Source organism: Bos grunniens, chromosome X (assembly GCF_055505025.1).
Source record: "Bos grunniens cultivar Pamir isolate PY7600 chromosome X, Bosgru_T2T1.0, whole genome shotgun sequence".
In the NCBI taxonomy this organism is placed as follows: domain Eukaryota; kingdom Metazoa; phylum Chordata; class Mammalia; order Artiodactyla; family Bovidae; genus Bos; species Bos grunniens.
Window position 1 is genome coordinate 31,570,001 of NC_141194.1, and position 21,322 is coordinate 31,591,322.

At 37.1% G+C, this 21,322-nt stretch overlaps 1 protein-coding gene across 21 annotated transcripts in view; it reads right to left on the bottom strand.

The window, feature by feature from the left end:
• The window catches only part of DMD (dystrophin), a 2,667,987-nt gene that overhangs the window by 1,577,228 nt on the left and 1,069,437 nt on the right, over positions 1–21,322 (bottom strand). For all 21 annotated transcript variants that reach the window (XM_086387503.1, XM_086387509.1, XM_086387510.1 and 18 more), the window contains one exon: positions 6,192–6,311. In XM_086387503.1, coding sequence (XP_086243629.1) covers positions 6,192–6,311 — 120 coding nt within the window. The remainder of the gene's footprint in view (positions 1–6,191; positions 6,312–21,322) is intronic.

Consider the following 21,322-nt stretch of genomic DNA (forward strand, 5'->3'; position numbering starts at 1 on the left):
CCAAGATCACATTTACTAAGAATTTATGTCATCATGCTTTGATTTAATCTTAAATTTGTATCAAAGTTCAGTTGGTCTCTCTTTTTCCCCTCCTTCCATACACACACACACACACACACACATCCATACATATGGATAAAATGTAAATGTATATATGAGCATGTACTTGCATTTGTATAACTGTATGTATATAGTGATATGTGTGTACATGTGTATATATGCACACACATGCATCCTCTCACATGTATAGATGGGGACTGAGATCTTTCTTATCAAAAACTTAACTAAGCAGTAAACTTTCAATCAGTAAATATGCCTATTCTGATTAAAAACATGAAAGACAAGTATGTGACACTTGTATGTGACATTCTAACTTCACAGGACATTTCTATAAAACTTCTAAAGTCATTTGAGAGAGGAACTCATCCAGTAACCACTCACATGGGGGCGAAATTTACACCGTGCCCCAACTATATCATCAAATGTATTCTTGTCCCCAAACTTTCTGACTCTGAGGATTGAATAAAGGGGTCCAATCATTTTCAGCACAATTATCTCGCACATGAATCAGATAACAGGAAGGAATATATTAAAACACAGACATTCACCACCAACCCACATAGAAAAAGGAAGGCTCACTGTATCCATAGACATCTCATGAGAGACTTTGCAAAATACTTCAAGGAAATCAAAACATTTTCTATTTATTCCATTCTACTGGGTCAACCAACTTGATATAGCCACCAAAGAATGTGTCTTGATAATACCACATAATATTTGCACAAATTGTTCAATGTCATTTGATATCAAGTTGGTTTTCATGTCTTGATTTCAGTGAGTGTATCCTAGTTCTTAGAGACCTTTCTAAACTTTGAAAATTATTCTTTTATGCAATAAAATTTTTTAAGTTCACTAGATGAACAAGAAACTATACATGTGTGCATAGCCTTATGTTACTAATCTGCTCTAAAACTGTACTTTCTAGGTTATTCTTCTTCAAAAGAGGCTACTTGAATGTATCCATTCTTTTGACATATCTTTAATTCTCCAAAATTTTAGACAATAGCTTTAAGATTGAGGTCATTTAGCAAAATAATCCACATTTTTTATATGCCAGAAACCCTCACAAGTCTGTGGCCTTAGACACATTTAATATGTTTAGCTTGACACTCAAGTGTTAAACCTGTATAGAAGAACATGTCTAAAAATGAGATTTTAATAGTTCTACCTTTTATCAGGAAAATGTTTTCATTAGAGTATCTTCTGTAAAAGCTATTGGCCTCACCAGGTTTCTGAATCTTTTTTCACTAGAAACAGCTATCTCCCTAGAACAATAGGCTTCCTTTATGCTCTATTTATAGTCTTTTTTCAGTTTTCAAATGCGAAAATACCATAGGACCTATGCACCTCCGAAACACGTCCCTTATTTTGTTTCAGTTTTTGCTCAAATGCCACCTTCTCAGCAAAGTTTCCCTTGACCTCCTCCATGTAAAACTGCTTCCTTCTCCAGTCTATTTTCCCTTATAGTTTTCAGCACCTTTTTCATAGTATAAATCTTGCTTAGGTATTCTGATGCTTGCTGGAATGTAAGCTTTAGAGAGAAATGATTTATGTTTTGTTCATACTTAACCTCAAAGCTTAGACTTCTGGCTGGTGCCTAGTAGGTACTCAATACATATCTGTTGAATGAATGAATAAATATAGTATTTCTATCTGAAATACCTTCCTGCTCTCTACTGTTGTCTAATCAATTTCTATTAATCTTCAGAGTTCACTTTCTGCCACTTGGGTAAGCCTTTCTTTACCTTCTGGAGCAAGATAAAAGTCATCTAGTAAGGTATATATCTGTCACACTGAACTCGTCATGACCAAAATTTTACACTTAATTGCATTTAACTAGTGTAGGTCCAGGAGTGCAGGTACCATGACTGTGTTCCCCACCCATTCCCATAATGGTGGTCCCAGTCACCATCTTGGCAGAAGGCTGTTGCTCAACACATGTTTGTTGACTGAATGAATTATTGTGGAGTTTAGTATCACACATTTAAGTCTAGCTCTTAGATGAGGCCCTGTCTACCTACCAAGCCTTTGCTAGCTCCAATCTTTTGAACTTCATTACTGCAACCAAACTGGCTCTTTTTCAATTCCTTGAGAATGCCATGGCCTCCCTCATAGCTCAGATGGTAAAGAGTCTGACATGTGGGAGATCCGGTTTTGATCCCTGGAAAAAGAAATGACAACCCACCCCGGCTCTCTTGTTTGGAAAATCCCATGGACAGAGGAGCCTGGTGGGCTATAGTCCATGGGGTCCCAAAGAGTTGGACATGACTGAGTGACTAACACTTTCACTTTTTAGAGTGCCATGCTCACTTGATATACTGTTTCTCCTTCCTGGAAACCATGTGCACATCCACCAATCCCCTTATACATATACTTCATACAGTTCCATCCAATGTGTCTTTTAGATCATAAACATCACTTTCCTAGGGAATCATTTCATGCTTTCAAGCTTCAGCTTGTCAGACTAATCTGCTGTCACAAAACTTTTTTCCTTTCCCTAATAGAAATAAGTTATGTCCATTATTAAATATTTTCTCATTTTTGTAAATCATGTAATTAGTGTTTATTTCCTCTGTTAGATTGCAAGTACCAAGAGAGCAGCCACCAGGCCTACCAAGATGACCAAGGATGACAAGGAATCAGCATTTGAATTCATAATGGGAGCCTAATAAATGGCTACACTCATTTCAAGGTTCCAAGGAAGGCAACATGCTTGCAAATTACCCATTTCTGACCCAGGAAGGCAGAACAAATTCTCTTTTTCACTCACCATTTTACCTCTGTTACCCAGCATAATCCCTCTGACATAGTAAAGACATTAAAAGTAATCATCAAAAAAAAAGAGGAAAAAGAAAGAGCTATGGTAATATCTTCCATGACTGAAGCTGCCAAGTAAATTACTTACCTTAGTTTTTAGCCAAGCTATTTCTCAGGAAAATTAGTTAACTGGCATCATTGCTTATAAATCTACTGATATCACAGAAACCTCTAAAGCTAAGGACAAGTTTCTGACCTGTGGTGACATTGCTGAGGGACAAGCTGAACCTCTGAGAGACAGAATCAAATTAATTTACAAGAGACTGCACTTTTCAGAGTATTATCCTTCATAAGTCATGCCATCTTTCAGAATCCCTAAGCATATGTTCTGACCTAACTTTGTTTTTCTTCAAACCTTTTAAAAAGAAGACTTCTAAAAGTCTTTTAAAGTTAGAGAAAAATCTAACTTCTAACAGAGTTCACAGAACTAAGTCAATACATGTAAAGATATTCCATGAGGAGTATTTTTAGAATTCTAACTCAAGATGGGAAGCACATCTCTCTCTCTCTGTTACTGAATTACATCAAAGACTTCCTTTCCGAGTCTTCCCCCATCTGTATCTCTTTCCTAAAGACACTGGGTATCCATTTTGAGGCTCTGATACTTCTACAAGTTGGAGAGAAATGGGTTAAGGCATTGTGGTGACATGGGAGGTCTGGGGGGAGAAAGAAGGTGTGGGATGACCAGACCTTACTTCAACCAAAGCTCTTAAGGATTCTTCCTGCCAGTTCCTCCACCCACTGTACTGAGTCCATATGCTGCTGCTAAGTCGCTTCAGTCGTGTCTGACTCTGCGCAACCCCAGAGACGGCAGCCCACCAGGCTCCCCCGTCCCTGGGATTCTCCAGGCAAGAACACTGGAGTGGGTTGCCATTTCCTTCTCCAATACTGAGTCCATATACCTGTTTCTTTTTCCTAAAATTTTTACTATTACTTCTAACAGAATTCCTCAGGGCCCAGTATGAAGCATGGTAGTTCAGTCTCTGAAGTATACATAGACTTCTTCTCACACACACAGAGGGCATTTGTGTTGGTGTTCAAGTGACTCCTCTAATGTATTTATCTTTTTACTCTTTATTATTTCTTCTTTCCTCCTCCTTTTCTATCAACTTCTCACCCTCTTCTCTTTCCTTATAAAAATTAAACTAGGTAAGATAAGATTGTATCACTCGTAAGGGACCTAAAAAAGAATTACCCAAATTTCAAAGTCAAATGAGAGCCCAGTATTTCAGGGCAATTCAAACCACGGGTTAAATAAGGCATACAATTTAAACATGGATGGATTCCTCTGAGACTGAGGAAACTGTTGGAATAGGAAGAGAGGCTAAAGCAGTGGCCTCCTCACCACTGAAGTCCCTTAACTCTGCTCTTTTAGACACTAGTCAAGATTATCTAAAATCAGGTGACAGTACAGGAAATGAGGTATCACAAGGGGAAACGAGGTTAAGGGGGAAAGAGGAGACTGGGAGGCTATTTTCAACACTAATTAAGGGGGAGGCAATCACGGACAAATATGAACTGAGTTTGTGTGAATCGGGAACAGCCAATACGTGCACAGCTATCTTAGTAGATGTTTCTGGGTCAAAGAATTAAAGGCAGAAAGTATGGTTTAAAAAATGAGAGTAAGTAGGATAATAAATATAGAAAACCTTAGGGCCACCACTCTTAATTTATTACCTAAGATCTAACCCAGTCACCATCTGTGAGTGCTCTGGACTGCTTTTCAAGGTGGCCTAGTCCCACAGGCATCACCTTGGAATAATTATATTCTAAAGCTAGTTGTACTAGGTCTGGTGATGCCAGACTGAATGTTTTTCCGTTATTATTTTCACTGGAAATACTCTATGACTTAGAAAAGTTTCTGTTTTTTTTTTGTTTTGTTTTGTTTTTAAACTAGTCACCCATCTAACCTCTGCCTCCAGGCCTTCTTTCAACTTTTCTGAAAATGTCTAAGAAACACTGAATATTAGATTTTTACCTATTTGTAAATAGTCACAAAGTTATTGTATCAGAACTATGGAATTTCTTAAGATGGGTGTAGCAGCAGCCTGTCAGTCCTTTAGCAAGTCGTGTGTGTGTGTGTGTGTGTGTGTGTGTAAAACAAATCTGATCACATATACAATGAGACATTATATTATTGAGTGGCATAAACCTTTTTAGATCTGTAATCCTCGCAATTTCATTGAAACATAAGCAATTAACATGAATCACTAGTATATATTAAATGCTCAATTGTAGCAGTTCAACAGCTTTGTCTTTCTCATTTAATGATGGAGAGTGAGATAACATTGTTGGAGATAGAAGTCTAAAGCAGTAACCTTAGGAAATGACATTTCACTGGGATTAAAAAAAAATACAATTCACACAAAAAGAGAAGAAAACAGAGATAAGGCTTTAATAAATCGTGTTATAGGTTAGGTAAGAGAAACTAGGTTTAGAACAATCTTGGCCTTATAAAACTATTTAAACCCACACTGATTGGATCCTGAGACATGTCAGACTAGTGGCCCCTAACCATCACAAAGAAAGGCAGGCATTTGGTGGGTACAATGAATGCCTCAAATATAATCTGTGGTTGTTTAAATATGTGAATGTATGTTTTACATTCTGAACAATAAACTGCTGTATTTTTCCTTAATGTTGATGGTTTGGTATATGCATATACACATTGTTGAAATTAAAAAAAAATACAATACAACTTTATCATTTTCAATTAGGAGGGAAATATAAAAATATGAAAATATTCACATTATCCTTTATCAATATGTATGAGTTAAGTTTCCAAGGACACAATTACTATGAGTCAGATTGAATGAGAGACTGATAGGCTAAGTGTCTGCTCCAACAAACTTCCATGATTTAAAAATTCGGCTACATCCTCAATGAGACTTAAAACTGAAGGCTTCCAGAAATAAACATAATGAAGGTGTTAGACTTTTTATTTGATTAAATGTGATCCTTTTTGTGTTCTTTTTTTAACCTTTGTCCTCAGATTGCAGGCTTGAAGAGAATATAAATAATATTCCACTACCAGTTATCTCATATATGGTATTCAACTATAATTAAAAAACAAATCTGCAGTTATGTATTTCCCCAAAGGCCAAGAAGCTGCTATGAACAAACAGCAAATACTGAAAAGGAATTATGTACAAATGTCCCACAGATGAGACATAATTTGAATCAATTCAAATAAATACATTGCATGCTTAATATTTGCCATATACAAATTCTGTTTTAAATATTCTAAATATTTTCTGAATTGCAATTAATTACTTTGAATGACATATTTACTGTATTAAAGAAAATAATCTGACCTTAAGTTGTTCTTCCAAAGCAGCAGTTGCATGATCACCACTAGACTCATCAACAACCACCACCATGTGCGTGAGAGAATTGACTCTGACTTGTTCCTGTTCTAGGTCTTCTTGAAGCACCTGAAATATAAAATTGTAAAAGGAAATTAAAAGTCTCCTGCTCTGTATGCCAAGAAACATTTTTCCCCAAATGAATGTAATTCATTTCTGCCATTTCTGCTTTGAGTAATGCAATTTTTATTAGACTAGAACCATTTCAAGCAAATTTTCTGCTATCGTGCTCAGCAAGATTTGTACATTTTTGTCAACTGAATGTGAAAGTAAAGGGAGAGAAAGCATCTGCTGATAAAGGCATACTAAGATGTGCTGTCCTTTATCCCACTTCCTGTCACCTTTTCAAGGACTGTTCTCCTAAAACACCTGGCTGCCTCGAGCGTCTTCAGTGTCTCCTCTACAGTTCTCCATTAACAACCAAAACAAAACATACTCTTGGCCCCCAAAACCCCTATCGCTTCTGCCTTGTTATATGTTCCTCTTCACTAAAAAATTGTGTTTTCTAGTTACTCTTTCCACTCCCTTACCCTACTATACCCTTTACTCATTATCCCATTAAAACATCTCTTATAAAGGTTGCCATCAACCTCCAGGTTCCCAAATCTACTAGCCATTTTGTGATACCATTTTAATTGACATTCCAATTACCAACCTAATTAACCACTCCATATTGGACCTTCTCTCTTCTTGAGTTGCAGGCACCACCCTTACCTGATTATCCTTTCATCTCACTAAGAACTGCTTTTTAGTTTCTTTGCTGGTTCCTTCTCCTCCGCTCAGCTATAAATCAGAAGGCATTCCCCTGGATAAAAACCAATGTGGTCCCATGACACTAAGAAGGAAAATCCAAATTATGTAACCAGAAATCCTTATATGATCTAGTACCTTCCTTCCTCTCTAAAGTAACTGCATACCATTCTCACCCTCTGACACTATGTTTCAGTCATACTTATCTGCTCTCTCTTTAACAGTGTGTCAAGCTGTTTGCTTTACTCCCAATTGCTCTTCTTCCATATATTTAAATAATCTCTCCTTCTTATCATTCAGGACTCAGTTTAAGCATCACCTACTCAGAAAGGCTTTTCATGAAGATGCTACCCAAATTTGCTTCTGAGTTACCATTTCTACAACTTTTTATTAAATCATACAGTTTATCTGTTTCATTTTAAAAATTTATTTAATTGAAGGATAACGGCTTTACAGTGTTGAGTTGGTTTATGCCAAACATCAACATGAATCAGCCATTGGGATACATATGTCCCCTCCATCTTGAGCCTCCCTCCCACCTCCCACCCCATCCCACCCTTCTAGGTTGTTAGAGAGCCCTGGTTTGAGTTCCCTGAGTCATATAACTTTTTTAACCTCTCATTTTCATATTTGGATTTTTCTTCTGTATTAGTCATGTGTTGTTTATCTTTACGTACTGGAATATAAGGTCCATTAGAACAGAGACACTCTCTGTCCTTCTCACTACATTTCATATAACTAAAGATCAATGATTTTTTATTGAATGAACAGCACCACGTGCAGGGGTGAGAGCAATATGCACAGATGAGTTTGGCCCTTCTTGACTGCATAAAGACTACAATCTAATGGGTAAGATTCTATTTTTTTAATGTTTAATTACAATTACACTATCAAACATATATAACCCCAAACAGTATTCCAATCTTTAAAAAATCAGTGTATAGATTTCTTATAAAGATAAACAGGGGAAGGCAGAGAGGAATAAATAGATGGTAAATAGAGGAGGACTAAACAGAGGAGACCATTCTAAATCCAAGACACCTGGCCTGGGAGCTCCAGTTCCACCAAGATCTTATCACGCTACACTAATTATTACCTGGAAATGACTAAATGAGTATGTAAAATTCCTAATCATCTACTCTGCTTCTTAGAATATGTTATTATATATTACAAGAAAGAAGAAGTAGGTTTGAGACAAAATCTGTTGTGCATGCACATGTGCTAAGTCACTTCAGTCATGTCTGACTCTTTGTGACCCCATAGACTGTAGCTCACCAGGCTCCTCTGTCCATGGCATTCTCCAGGAAAGAATTCTAGAGTGGGTTGCCATGCCCTCCTCTAGGGGATCTTCCTGACCCAGGGATCAAACACCAGTCTCCCACATTGGAGGCAGATTCTCTACCATCTGAGCCACCAGAGAAGCCCACAAAACCTGTTAGTTTCTAGAAAACCTGCAGTCCCTACAGAAAGGCTGCCTGGAACCTATGGGACTTGCTCTTAGTTATTCAAACTGTATGGCAGGTGTAAGGGAACCTAAGAGGATTAGCTACATCACAAATGCGAATGCTGGAGCATTTTTATCCTAGGACTTTTATTTTTCAAGTCTCAACTTTTAGAGCACTATAAAATCACTTACTTTTACTTCCTCTCTCCAGATTTTCATGGTGCATTTTCAAGTGAAGCAATTTAGAATAAAATGACTATGCATCTATTTTGTGTGTGGAGTCTGTACTGCCTATCACGCCTTTGACATTCCAGAGCTTACACTGGTTAATAAAACTCTTTCTGCCGTGAGGCCGAAAATGGAAACATTAACATTCAGAGTTGCCCTTGAAAGTCATGTTTAGTCTGTGTTTTTTGAGTTATATAAGCCAGGACTGGGAACAATTCAAATGTGTCAGCCAGGAATTTTAAAAATAATACCTAAAATAATATTTTGGTGGCCAATATATCATAAACTGGTTTCTTTAATTTGGCCAAGTCATTTTCTTCCCCCTATCACTCAAGCATGAGGGTATATTCAGTTACATATATTAAAGACAATTAGGAAATATTGCTCACATTTTTTACCTTTTTATGGTTTTCATATTTTTTTTTTTTAGCAAAGGAAACTGAGAAAGTCATTGCTTGATTCATGAAATACTTATTTTGAAACTCAGGTTGCATCTTTATAAAACATATGTGATCAAATATACTAGTTTTTTTAGATTTCTATTTTATTTTGCTTATCTATTGGTTCTACAATCAGAAATTATATTTTTGCCAAATTGATCAAGGGTTTACATGTTATGCTTTTGCTGAAGTGCTAACACAAATTACCACTAAGCTAGTGGCTAGTGAGTTAATAGCTTTAAAAATCAAATGTGAGAACTACCTGAACTCAAAGGGAGCAGAGGAAAATAAAGGAATATGGAAAAGGTTCTCCACAGTAGATGAAATCTTGAACAGTGCATAGCACTGCAATAAATTAACATATACTGTATTTAAGTCACTTCCAGTATCTCTTTTTCTCTTTTATGACTTCTTCAAATTATATATATATATTTTTTTTTTTTTTTACTTGTAATTGGGGATTAAAACAGAAAAGCTTAAATTGACCTTTCTGAACATACTCAACAGCTGCAAGAGAAAACTACTGAAACATTTCAATCATATTCTCTATTTTGCCAGAACTTAACTCCAAAAATAAATATTAATGAATATTATAGTATTAGCTAATTCCCTTATCTGCAAAATACTATCAAATATCCACCAGTGTCCGGACTTAATTTTTAAAAATGAAGTTGTCTCTTAGAAGAAGTGAAAGTGCCATACAGAAAATGGTGGGTTTAAAAGTTAAAATTTTCTGCCAACCTTTCTTTCCATGAATAAGGGCCTTGATCACTGGTATAAAGTATAGCTCCCTGCTTCCCTCTTTGGGAAAACATGGATTCTCAAGGCAATTAATTTTTAAAATATATTAACATTTTTAAAGCTAGTTTACAGTTAATTTTTAATTAAATATTTACTTCATATGGATTTCAATTTCTCATAGCAGGATTTACACAATGGATATTTACAACTACCTCACTAATTAAACCTGATATATGAGCCAAATTATTTCAAGTACAGATGTATCCCCAGAGAAATACAGTAAGCTTTTTGCCTATCAGAAGATAATGTCTTCAGATTAAAATGTTGTAATATGTGATTGTTAAAGCCTGTTTTTCCTTATTAAAAGAATATAAATTATTTATACACACAGATATATACTAGGTGTCTTATTATGTATTTCTTGCCAGAATTTTTATTGAAGTGATGCATTTGTTACACTTACCAGATTTTAAAAAATCTGTCATGGTCCTAATTAAATTTCTATACCATTACTTGATACAAATGTCAGCAATGTTTGTTTTCTAATGTCAACTAAGAATCTTTTTTTTTCGTTATGACAAGAGAAAAGGCCAACAGTGAAATGTAACATTAAAAATGCTTAGATTTGGCCAACTTAGATTCTGTTATACCCCTGTAAATAACTCTATTTCTTATAAATTACTATATATTTAAAAAATCTGATAAAATTTGTTGTTCCCTTAGTACATATTCACATTTTATGACTTAAGTATGACTTTTCTTCTATTTCCTTCAAATGTTTCAGTGGTACTGAATTCTTGCCCTGCTGCTTCTGCTAAGTCACTTCAGTCGTGTCTGACTCTGGGCGACCCCATAGACGGCAGCCCATCAGGCTCCTCTGTCCCTGGGATACTCCAGACAAGAATATTGGAGTGGGTTGCCATTTCCTTCTCCAATGTATGAAAGTGAAAAGTGAAAGTGAAGTCACTCAGTCATGTCCGACTTCTGGCGACCCCATGGACTGCAGCCTACCAGGCTCCTCCATCCATGGGATTTTCCAGGCAAGAGTACTGGAGTGGGGTGCCATTGCCTTCTCCTAACCCATGTCAAGTTGGTCTTCAAATGTGGTTAGAGCAATCGCTGAAGAGTCACTTCAAAATTTACCTCAGACTTAGGCTATTTTGTCTTTTTTAGCATACATGTGAAATGTTTGGGAAATAAAGTCATGGAAATATTTAAGGAAAGGTAATTATTATATCTGACAGTTAGAAGTGAAGAGCAACAATTAACAGAAAGGTAGAGTGATAGAAAAGAAAAACAAGGCTGGGTCTCTCATAAGTTACATAGGAGAGTATACAGTACTTTCCTTGGTAACTGCTGCTACTGCTGCTAAGTCGCTTCAGTCATGTCCGACTCTGTGCGACCCCATAGATGGCAGCCCACCAGGCTTCCCGTCCCTGGGCTTCTCCAGGCAAAAACAATGGAGTGGGTTGCCATTTCCTTCTCCAATGCATGAAAGTGAAAAGTGAAAGTGAAGTCGCTCAGTCGTATCTGACTCTAGCCACCCCATGGACTGCAGCCTACCAGGCCCCTCCGTCCATGGGATTTTCTAGGCAAGAGTACTGGAGTGGGGTGCCATTGCCTTCCCTTGGTAACAGTATATGGTAAACAACATGAAACAGGAAAAAACACTGGTTGCCTATGCACATAGTTTATTTTATTGTTTCTTTTACTTTAAAAGGAAACTGCCAACACTTGCAAGTCCTACATACACACAAACATACCTAGAAATGACACAGGTCATTGGTTCTGCACTGATTCTAAGGCCATCTCCTGCCTCCTCACATATCACTTTATATTAATATTATTAGAAATATGCTTAATAAACTATTAAGTAATTCATAGTTTTAGCTTATCCAACTAAATGTACACAAAATGAAAGGCTATATTCAGTACAAACTGTGCAAAAATATTAAGAAACCAGAATAGTTTCTAAGAACATGGGATAAGTGTAACATTTGGGAAAGTACAATCTTAGACAATCCAGCTTAGGAATCAAAAAAATCCCTAGATACTTACGAACAATTAGTTAATACAATAATCTGGACATAAATAGATTTTATTTTCAAATAAAAACATCCCAGGCAAACCAGAAAACTGGTGAGTAGGCAGTATATCATTCTCATCACCTTTTCTCTTATGGCTATTCTTATATCCTTCTTTTGATCATCTCTACACTGGACTAGGCTCTGTATTCCCTATTCTATCTATTCACTGAATGAAATGACTCAGAAATAATTGACCATTTTATTTTCAGTCCAATATTGACGTTAATAAGCCTGACTGGTCACTGTGCTGTCTAATCCCTCATGAGGATCTATTTACAGTATGCAATTTTATTATCAATTTGCTAAATATTTTAAATAAGTTTCCTCACCAGGTTCTCCTAGAAGAGCTTTTATTTAGATACCTACTTATTTAACCATTATATTATAGCTATATTAGTCTTTATAACAGAATTCATTTTTTACCTTTTTGTTAGAAATAAATGTTTATATTTTTTCCCACTCCTAAGCTACAAGAGTGAGGGGCAGGGCACTAAAGAACATTTCAATGATGTTTTTTTTAAAAGAAAACAATGATTATCAATTTCAAGAAGGAGGCTCAATAAATGTGAAAAATTGTAAAAACAGAGCTGACCATTAATGTGCCCATGTATCTTTCAGAATATATGTGAAAAAGAACACAGAATGACAAAAAAATATGTGTATGGTTAAAGGTGTGGGAACTAACGTCAGAATTCCTAGGTTTGATTCCTGCAGGTATTGCTAACCAGCTATGTGACCTTCTGAAAGTTTCCAACCACACCAAACATCAGCTTTCTAATTTTCAAAACTGGGATAATAAATGTGCCTATTTCATTAGACTGGAGAAGGAAATGGCAACCTACTCCAGTACTCTTGCCTGGAAAATGCCATGGACAGAGGAGCCTGGTAGGCTACAGTCCATCGGGTTGCACAAGAGTTGGATACAACCGAAGCAACTTAGCATGCATGCATGCAATCTTTCACTTTTTCTTTCCCTGGTGAATAGTAAGAGTGCCTGAAGAACTACAGACAAAGGTTCGTAACATTGTGCAAGTACCAGTGAACCAAAGTCACCCCAAAGAAAAAGAAATGCACAAAGGCAACATAATGGATTGAAAAAAGTGAAAGTCGCTCAGCTGTATCTGACTCTCTGCAACCCCATGGACTCTACATTCCATGGAAGTAGCCTTTTCCTTCTCCAGGGGATCTTCCCAAGCAAGGGATTAAACCCAGGTCTTCCACACTGCGGGCAAATCCTTTACCAGCTGAGCCACAAGGAAAGCCCTATTTTAGCATAGACCAACTCAATTAAGTGAGGAATAGAGTTTTTGCTTTCCTTCTTGTTTTACCCTCTGCAGAGGGCAGAACATCTAATGAATAAGCATTATTGGAGAAATAAGGTATTAAAAAATAAATAAAGTGGGTATCTGTAAGATGAAAGGGTCTTGGATAGTTACATTTTAGTAGATGCACTGATGTACTTTAAAACAGGGCTATAACATTTTGAGCCATGTAACTGACTCAGTGCTCAATAGTTTCTGAGTCACCTATTAGCTGGAATCACTTGATTTTTTAAAATACAAACATGGGTATGGACTGTACTTTTTTAAATTAAATTGAAGTAATGGCATTATCTCATATGTGAGGTTATCCTTGGGATCTGTTACTTGTTTACAGTATTTATATGGAATTATATGTCTTCTCAACTACATTAAAAAAATTAAAACTGAGTATCATCTGTACAGTACTCTGTAGACCATAAAGTGTGATGCTGCCCTTTTCTAAATAACTCATCACTTCTTTACATCATAAGATGATTATTACCATACTAATCAACTTCATTTGGGTAAAAGTCATGTCTTATACAATAGTAGCACCTAAGATAATATATATAATTCTGGGTATCAGGGTTATGCAGTTACTTAGTAAATAATTTTATCAACAGTATAAGATAGGTATTCACATCATCATCATCATCATCCTAACTTCATACCTGGAGAAACTGAGGCATGACATAGTTAAGAAACTTTACAAAGTCATTCAGCTCACAGAACTATGTTTTGAACCTAGAGAGTATGGCTTCAGAATCTGTGATATAATCCCTCTCACATAAGAGATATTAATATTGATGAAATAAGCATAAGACATAGATATACGTTTCATATAATTCCACATCATAAGGCACATAAACAGAAACTTAAAAGCTCCTGTGTGTAACAGTGTGTGTGTACTCAGCTGAGTTTCAGGTTTTATCTCCCTAGAGATACTTGAATTCAACCTATTACATCTGAAAAATTACTAACACAAAACTTGCTTTAAACACACACACAATAGTTGGGTCTTCCTACATGCTTTTACTGTTTGAAAGAAATGCTAATGTTGTTGTTCGCAGTCACTACATCATGTCCACCTGTTTGTGAACACATGGACTGCAGCACACCAGCATGCCCTGTCCTTTGCTGTCTCTCAATTTGCCAAAAACTCATGTCCATTAAGATGGTGATGCCCTCCAATCATCTCATCCTCTGTCCTTCCCATCTACTCCTGAGCTCAATCTTTCCCAGGATGATGGTCTTTTTTAATAAGTCTCTTCTTATCAGGTAATCAAAGTATTGGAGTTTTAGCTTTGGCATCAGTCCTTTCAATGAATATTCAGGGTTGATTTCCTTTCAGTTTAGTTCAGTAACCCAGTCGTGTCTGACTCTGTGACTCCATGCACCACAGCACACCAGGCCTCCCTGTCCATGACCAACACTGGAGTTTGCTCAGACTCATCTCCATTGAGTTGGTGATGCCATCCAACCATCTCATCCTCAGTTGTCCCCTTCTCCTCCCGCCTTCAATCTTTCCCAGCATCAGGGTTTTTTCCAAGTAGTCAGTTCTTCGCATCAGGTAACCAAAATATTCGAGTTTCAGCTTCAGCATCAGTCCTTCCAATGAATATTCAGGACTGATTTCCTTTAGGATGGACTGGTTGGATCTCCTTGCAGTCCAAGGGACTCTCAAGAGTTTTCTCCAACACCACAGTTCAAAAGCATCAATTCCTCAGTGCTCAGCTTTCTTTATAGTCCAACTCTCACATCCATACATGACTACTGGAAAAAACAGAGCTTTGACTATATGGACCTTTGTTGGCAAAGTAATGTCTCTGCTTTTTAATTAGCTATCTATGTTGGTCATTACTTTTCTTCCAAGGAGCAAGCATCTTTTAATTTCATGGGTGCAGTCACCATGTGCAGTGATTTTGGAGCCCAAAATATAAAGTCTGTCTGTTTCCCCTGTTTCTCCATCTATTTGCCATGAAGTGATGGGACCAGATGCCATGATCTTACTTTTCTGAATATTGAGTTTTAAGTCAACTTTTTCACTCTCCTCTTTCACTTTCATCAAGAGGTTCTTTAGTTCTTCACTTTCTGCCATAAAGGTGGTGTCATCTGCATATCTGAGGTTATTGATATTTATCCTTGCAATCTTGATTCCAGCTTGTGCTTCTTCCAGCCCAGCATTTCTCATGATGTACTCTGCATATAAGTTAAATAAGCAGGGTGACAATATACAGCCTTGATGTACTCCTTTCCCTATTTGGAACCAGTCTGTTGTTCCATGTCCAGCTCTAACTGTTGCTTCTTGACCTGCATACAGGTTTCTCAGGAGGCAGGTCAGATGGTCTGATATTCCTATCTTTTGAAGAATTTTTCACAGTTTGTTGTGATCCACACAGTCAAAGGCTTTGGTATAGTCAATAAAGCAGAAATAGACGTTTTCTGGAACTCTGTTGCTTTTTCGATGATCCAATGAATGTTGGCAATTTGATCTCTGGTTCCTCTGCCTTTTCTAAATCCAGCTTGAATATCTGGAAGTTCACGGTTCACAAACTGTTGAAACCTGGCTTGGAGAATTTTGAGCATTACTTTGCTAGTGTGTGAGATGAGGGCAATTGTACAGTACTTTGAACATTCTTTGGCATTGCCTTTCTTTGGGATTAGAATGAAAACTGACTTTTCCAGTCCTGTGGCCACTGCTGAGTTTTCCAAATTTGCTAGCATATTGACTGCAGCATATTCACAGCATCAGCTTTTAGGATTTGAAATAGTTCACCTGAAATTCCCTCACCTCCACTAGTTTTTTCATAGTGATGTTTCCTAAAGCTCACTTGACTTCGCATTTCATTATGTCTGGCTCTAGGTGAGGGATCACACCATCATGGTTATCTGGGTCATGAAGATCTTTTTTGTAAAGTTCTTCTGTGTATTCTTGCCACCTCTTCTTAATATTTTCTGTTAGGTCCATACCATTTCTGTCCTTTATAGAGTCCATCTTTGTATGAAAAGTTCTCTTGGTTATCTCTAATTTTCTTGAAGAGATCTCTAGTCTTTCCCATTCTACTGGTTTCCCTCCATTTCTTTGTATTGATCATGGAGGAAGGCTTTCTTATCTCTCCTTGCTATTCTTTGGAACTCTGTATTCAAATGGGCATATCTTTCCTTATCTCCTTTGCCTTTGACTTCTTTTCATAGCTATATGTAAGGCCTCCTCAGATAACCATTTTGCCTTTTTGCATTTATTTTTCTTGATGTCCTTTCAGTTCAGTTCAGTCACTCAGTCGTGTCTGACTCTTTGTGACCCCATGAATCGCAGCACGCCAGGCCTCCCTGTCCATCACCAACTCCCGGAGTTCACTCAAACTCACGTCCATCGAGTCGGTGATGCCATCCAGCCATCTCATCCTCAGTTGTCCCCTTTTCCTCCTGCCCCCAATCCCTCCGAGCATCCGAGTCTTTTCCAATGAGTCAACTCTTCACATGAGGTGGCCAAAGTACTGGAGTTTCAGCTTTCGCATCATTCCTTCCAAAGAACACCCAGGACTGATCTCCTTTAGAATGGACTGGTTGGATCTCCTTGCAGTCCAAGGGACTCTCAAGAATCTTCTCCAATATCACAGCTCAAAAGCATCAATTCCTCAGTGCTCAGCTTTCTTCACAGTCCAACTCTCACATCCATACATGACCACTAGGAAAACTATAGCCTTGACTAGACAGACCTTTGTTGGAAAAGTAATGTCTCTGCTTTTGAATTTGCTATCTAGGTTGGTCATAATTTTCCTTCCAAGGAGCAAGCATCTTTTAATTTCATGACTGCAATCACCATCTGCAGTGATTTTGGAGCCCCCCAAAATAAAGTCTGACACTGTTTCCACTGTTTCCCCATCTATTTCCCATGAAGTGATGGGACCAGATGCCATGATCTTCGTTTTCTGAATGTTGAGCTTTAAGCCAACTTTTTGACTCTCTTCTTTCACTTTCATCAAGAGCCTTTTTAGTTCCTCTTCACTTTCTGCCATAAGGGTGGTGTCATCTGCATATCTGAGGTTATTGATATTTCTCCCAGCAATCTTGATTCCAGCTTGTGCTTCTTCCAGTCCAGCGTTTCTCATGATGTACTCTGCATATAAGTTAAATAAGCAGGGTGACAGTATACAGCCTTGACGTACTCCGTTTCCTATTTGGAACCAGTCTGTTGTTCCATATCCAGTTCTAACTGTTGCTTCCTGACCTGCATATAGGTTTTTCAAGAGGCAGGTCAGGTGGTCTGGAATTCCCATCTCTTTCAGAATTTTCCAGTTTATTTTGATCTACCTAGGCTTGCCTTAACAGTGATACGTGAATGGCAAATGCTAATCACAAAAACTGTTCTTAATATAAAGTTTTAAGCAGTAATTGGAGGTGCAAGTTACTTTTATTTATATGGCTTAGTTTCTTTATATACTGCTTTTTCCCCTTACTTTTCTCTTGTTAATCATTCCTACTTAGATATTCTCTCCTGCAACCTGTTTTTCATAATGCTGTCTTTTGATATGATCATGGGATCTCCCACCTAGAGGATACATGTTTTTTTCCCCATGGTTCCTATTCACTGCTCCTTGAAGGTCAGGTAATGTCCGTATGGAAACTGATGAAAGAAACAGGACAATATAATTTTCAGGTCTTCTCCATCCTTTCTATAGAAGAATCTTGGAAGAAGGGTTAAGTTTTTAAGCCTAGCATAAAGGGGCAATCAAAATGTGATAGAGGCTAAGACTGAAAACATAAGGGCAAAACAGAGACCTTACTTACAATCTATATGAAGTTCAACCTAACTCACAAGACCAGAATTCTATACACACACACACACAAAAGTTGCAGGATTATGGACTCTATAGTTTCTTTGGCTGGTCCACTGTGCACATCTTGTTCATGAACTGGCCATCTATGGTAGGTAGCCAGCTGATTATTTGATTGCATTGAATGGTTTTGCTTTTCTGCATAACCAAGGCTCACAAGCTTGATTTCTATGAACATACACAAGTATGCCTACTGGTAGTATCTTTTGTGACATTTATAAAAAGATATCAGGATTATAACCACTAAGATATTTGAACAGAGAATGAAACAGAGAAGGAATGAAAAAAAAAAAAAAAAGAGTTAGTGAGAGGGCACTGAGATAATATCCCCATGTAAGTTGCTTTAAAGATGTGTTCTTCACCTATATGAGTGCTTTCTTGCTCCTGCTCATGATTATTGCTTATTTAAGTTGTAAGTTTCATGTCTCTGTCAGTGATGAAGCCTCTGTGTGTCACAGAACTAGTCACAAGTAATGAAAGCATTTGCTCCATAAAACATTTACTGATCATCAGTTATGCAATTCACATGCTAAATACTTGGCTAGAACTGGAGAAACACAGAAAAGTCTCTCTGGCTATCTGGCTATAGCATAGTCATTTTTTTTTTCCCCTAATTATTGATATATTATTTACCTTTACTGCCATAGCTATCAGACATTCACCAAGCACTTTGTGGGGGTAAATGATTGGAAATAAAAATTTCATAGCAGTAACCAATAACACGTACTTCTAACCTTCCTAAAGATGGAAGAGAGCTTACTAATCACTAAAAGCACTGTCTGATTCTATACTATTTGCTTCTACTGCATTAGTATGCTTTTTCAGAATCACTTGTCCTCCTCCCAATTATTATATTTCTCTCTTAGTACTGTCTATTTTTTTTAAAAAAATCCATCTTGTGTCTCCCAATTGCCCAGTCTCAGAATCTGTTATTTTAAACTGTTTGATAATTCCCTAATTCTAGCCTCTTTGGTTCTGCTGTTGATTTCCAAAATAATTTCCATTGACATTGCTTTCTGTCAGGCTGTATATACTTTCTGCAATATCTTCCTAACATATCCCAGATTCCTGTTCAGCTGTGATCTAATTTATCTAACAAGATGTATTTTCCTAAAATAGAAGATACACTTTCCTAAATCCCCACTCTCCTCAGTTTAATTTATCATCAGTAATGGATCCCTACTGCCTATAGCATAGCTCCAAATGCCTGTCTTGAGTTCAAGACCCTCCATGATCAGGTGGTGGTCCTCTAGCAGTGAGCACAGTAACACGTGACCAAGGCAAGTAACATACATTATATTGCCCCACCTCATTTCCTTTGCCCAAACAAATCACTATTTTTTTTAACTTTCTCAAGCCATTGGCCATATTATGCCTTATATAACATATAGCAGCCACTTATTTTCTGTGTCATTATCTGATACACTAGCATGTGAGTTTCTCGAGGAAGATTCCATGCACAGTAGGTCTCTGTATTTTTCACAACAGCTATTTTGTTTTAATAAATGTCTGTTCAGTGATATGGATTAAAATGCAATGGAATGAAATGAAATGTCAAATCCTTTGGCAGGATTACATCTAAACCTTCCCATTACATGACTATCCAGATCATTTTAAAGGTCACTGGAAGAGATATTTCACAGTCTTGGCAATCCAAATGTTTGTGATTAACTAAGATTTAAGGAAAAGATAGGTGACTGTGCTTCTAAGAGAACATTTAATTTGTATTAATCAGTACTTAACAAAGAACATTTACTAAAGTCATAATATCATGTACATGTCACACTGATACCTGTACATTCTATTTTTTTTTATAGTATGATCCATTTGCATTTTATTTTATTTTTTTTAATTTTATTTTTAAACTTAACATAATTGTATTAGTTTTGCCAAATATCAAAATGAATCCACCACAGGTATACATGTGTTCCCCATCCTGAACCCTCCTCCCTCCTCCCTCCCCATACCATCCCTCTGGGTTGTCCCAGTGCACTAGCCCCAAGCATCCAGTATTGTGCATCGAACCTGGACTGGCATCTCGTTTCATACATGATATTTTACATGTTTCAATGCTATTCTCCCAAATCTTCCCACCCTCTCCCTCTCCCTCAGAGTCCATAAGACTGTTCTATACATCAGTGTCTCTTTTGCTGTCTCGTACACAGGGTTATTGTTACCATCTTTCTAAATTCCATATATATGTGTTAGTATACTGTATTGGTGTTTTTCCTTCTGGCTTATTTAACTCTGTATAATAGGCTCCAGTTTCATCCACCTCATTAGAACTGATTCAAATGCATTCTTTTTAATGGCTGAGTAATACTCCATTGTGTATATGTACCACAGCTTTCTTATCCATTCATCTGCTGATGGACATCTAGGTTGCTTCCATGTCCTGGCTATTATAAACAGTGCTGCAATGAACATTGGGGTACACGTGTCTCATTCCCTTCTGGTTTCCTCAGTGTGTATGCCCAGCAGTGGGATTGCTGGATCATAAGGCAGTTCTAACAACTTGTAAAGTAAGGACTTTGTTGATGCTGTTACTAAGTCAGTGTAACTAATAACAAATGTCTAAACCTCTCAAAAGAATTGGAAACTTAGATAGTAGACTAAGCTTTAAACCTCATCTCAGTGTGATTGAGCTATGAGATAAGATTCTTGAAACAATTATTTTCTTTTTGATTAAAATACTCCACAAAATAGCAAACCTCTTTCCATTAATGAAATTTCAAACCCACAGCAGACTTCTATTGTCCTCAATAATGCTGTCAGTCCTTCAAGGGAAATCCTTTCATTCCTTATCAACATCACTAATAAAATCTTTCTCTTATAAGACAGAAATAACCAACCAGAATTATTTCTGACATGTCCCTTCACAAGAAGATTGAGAGATTCAATTTGTTCACTCCAAAGAGAATCACTTTTGGGTGACTTAGTTCTAAAGTCAACCTCTAAATTCTTTCCCCAAAGCAACAGAGATGAAGAATTATTGGTCTCTTCCAAATTTTGCAGCAAATTGGACTTTTCCCAGCCACTCACAGATAATAGTTTGACTAGATTTAATAGTAACCACCAATATAGGATCGATCGCTTTACCTTGCCTAATTGGCAGATTCAGTAACAGTGACTTATTTCCATGACATTTCACGGTGGTTGAATTTCTAGCCTGCCTCGTAATAAAATGCTGTTGAAATGAAGATAGCAAAGGATGCTGTCACAGAACATAGAGGAGCATATCTGTAATATGC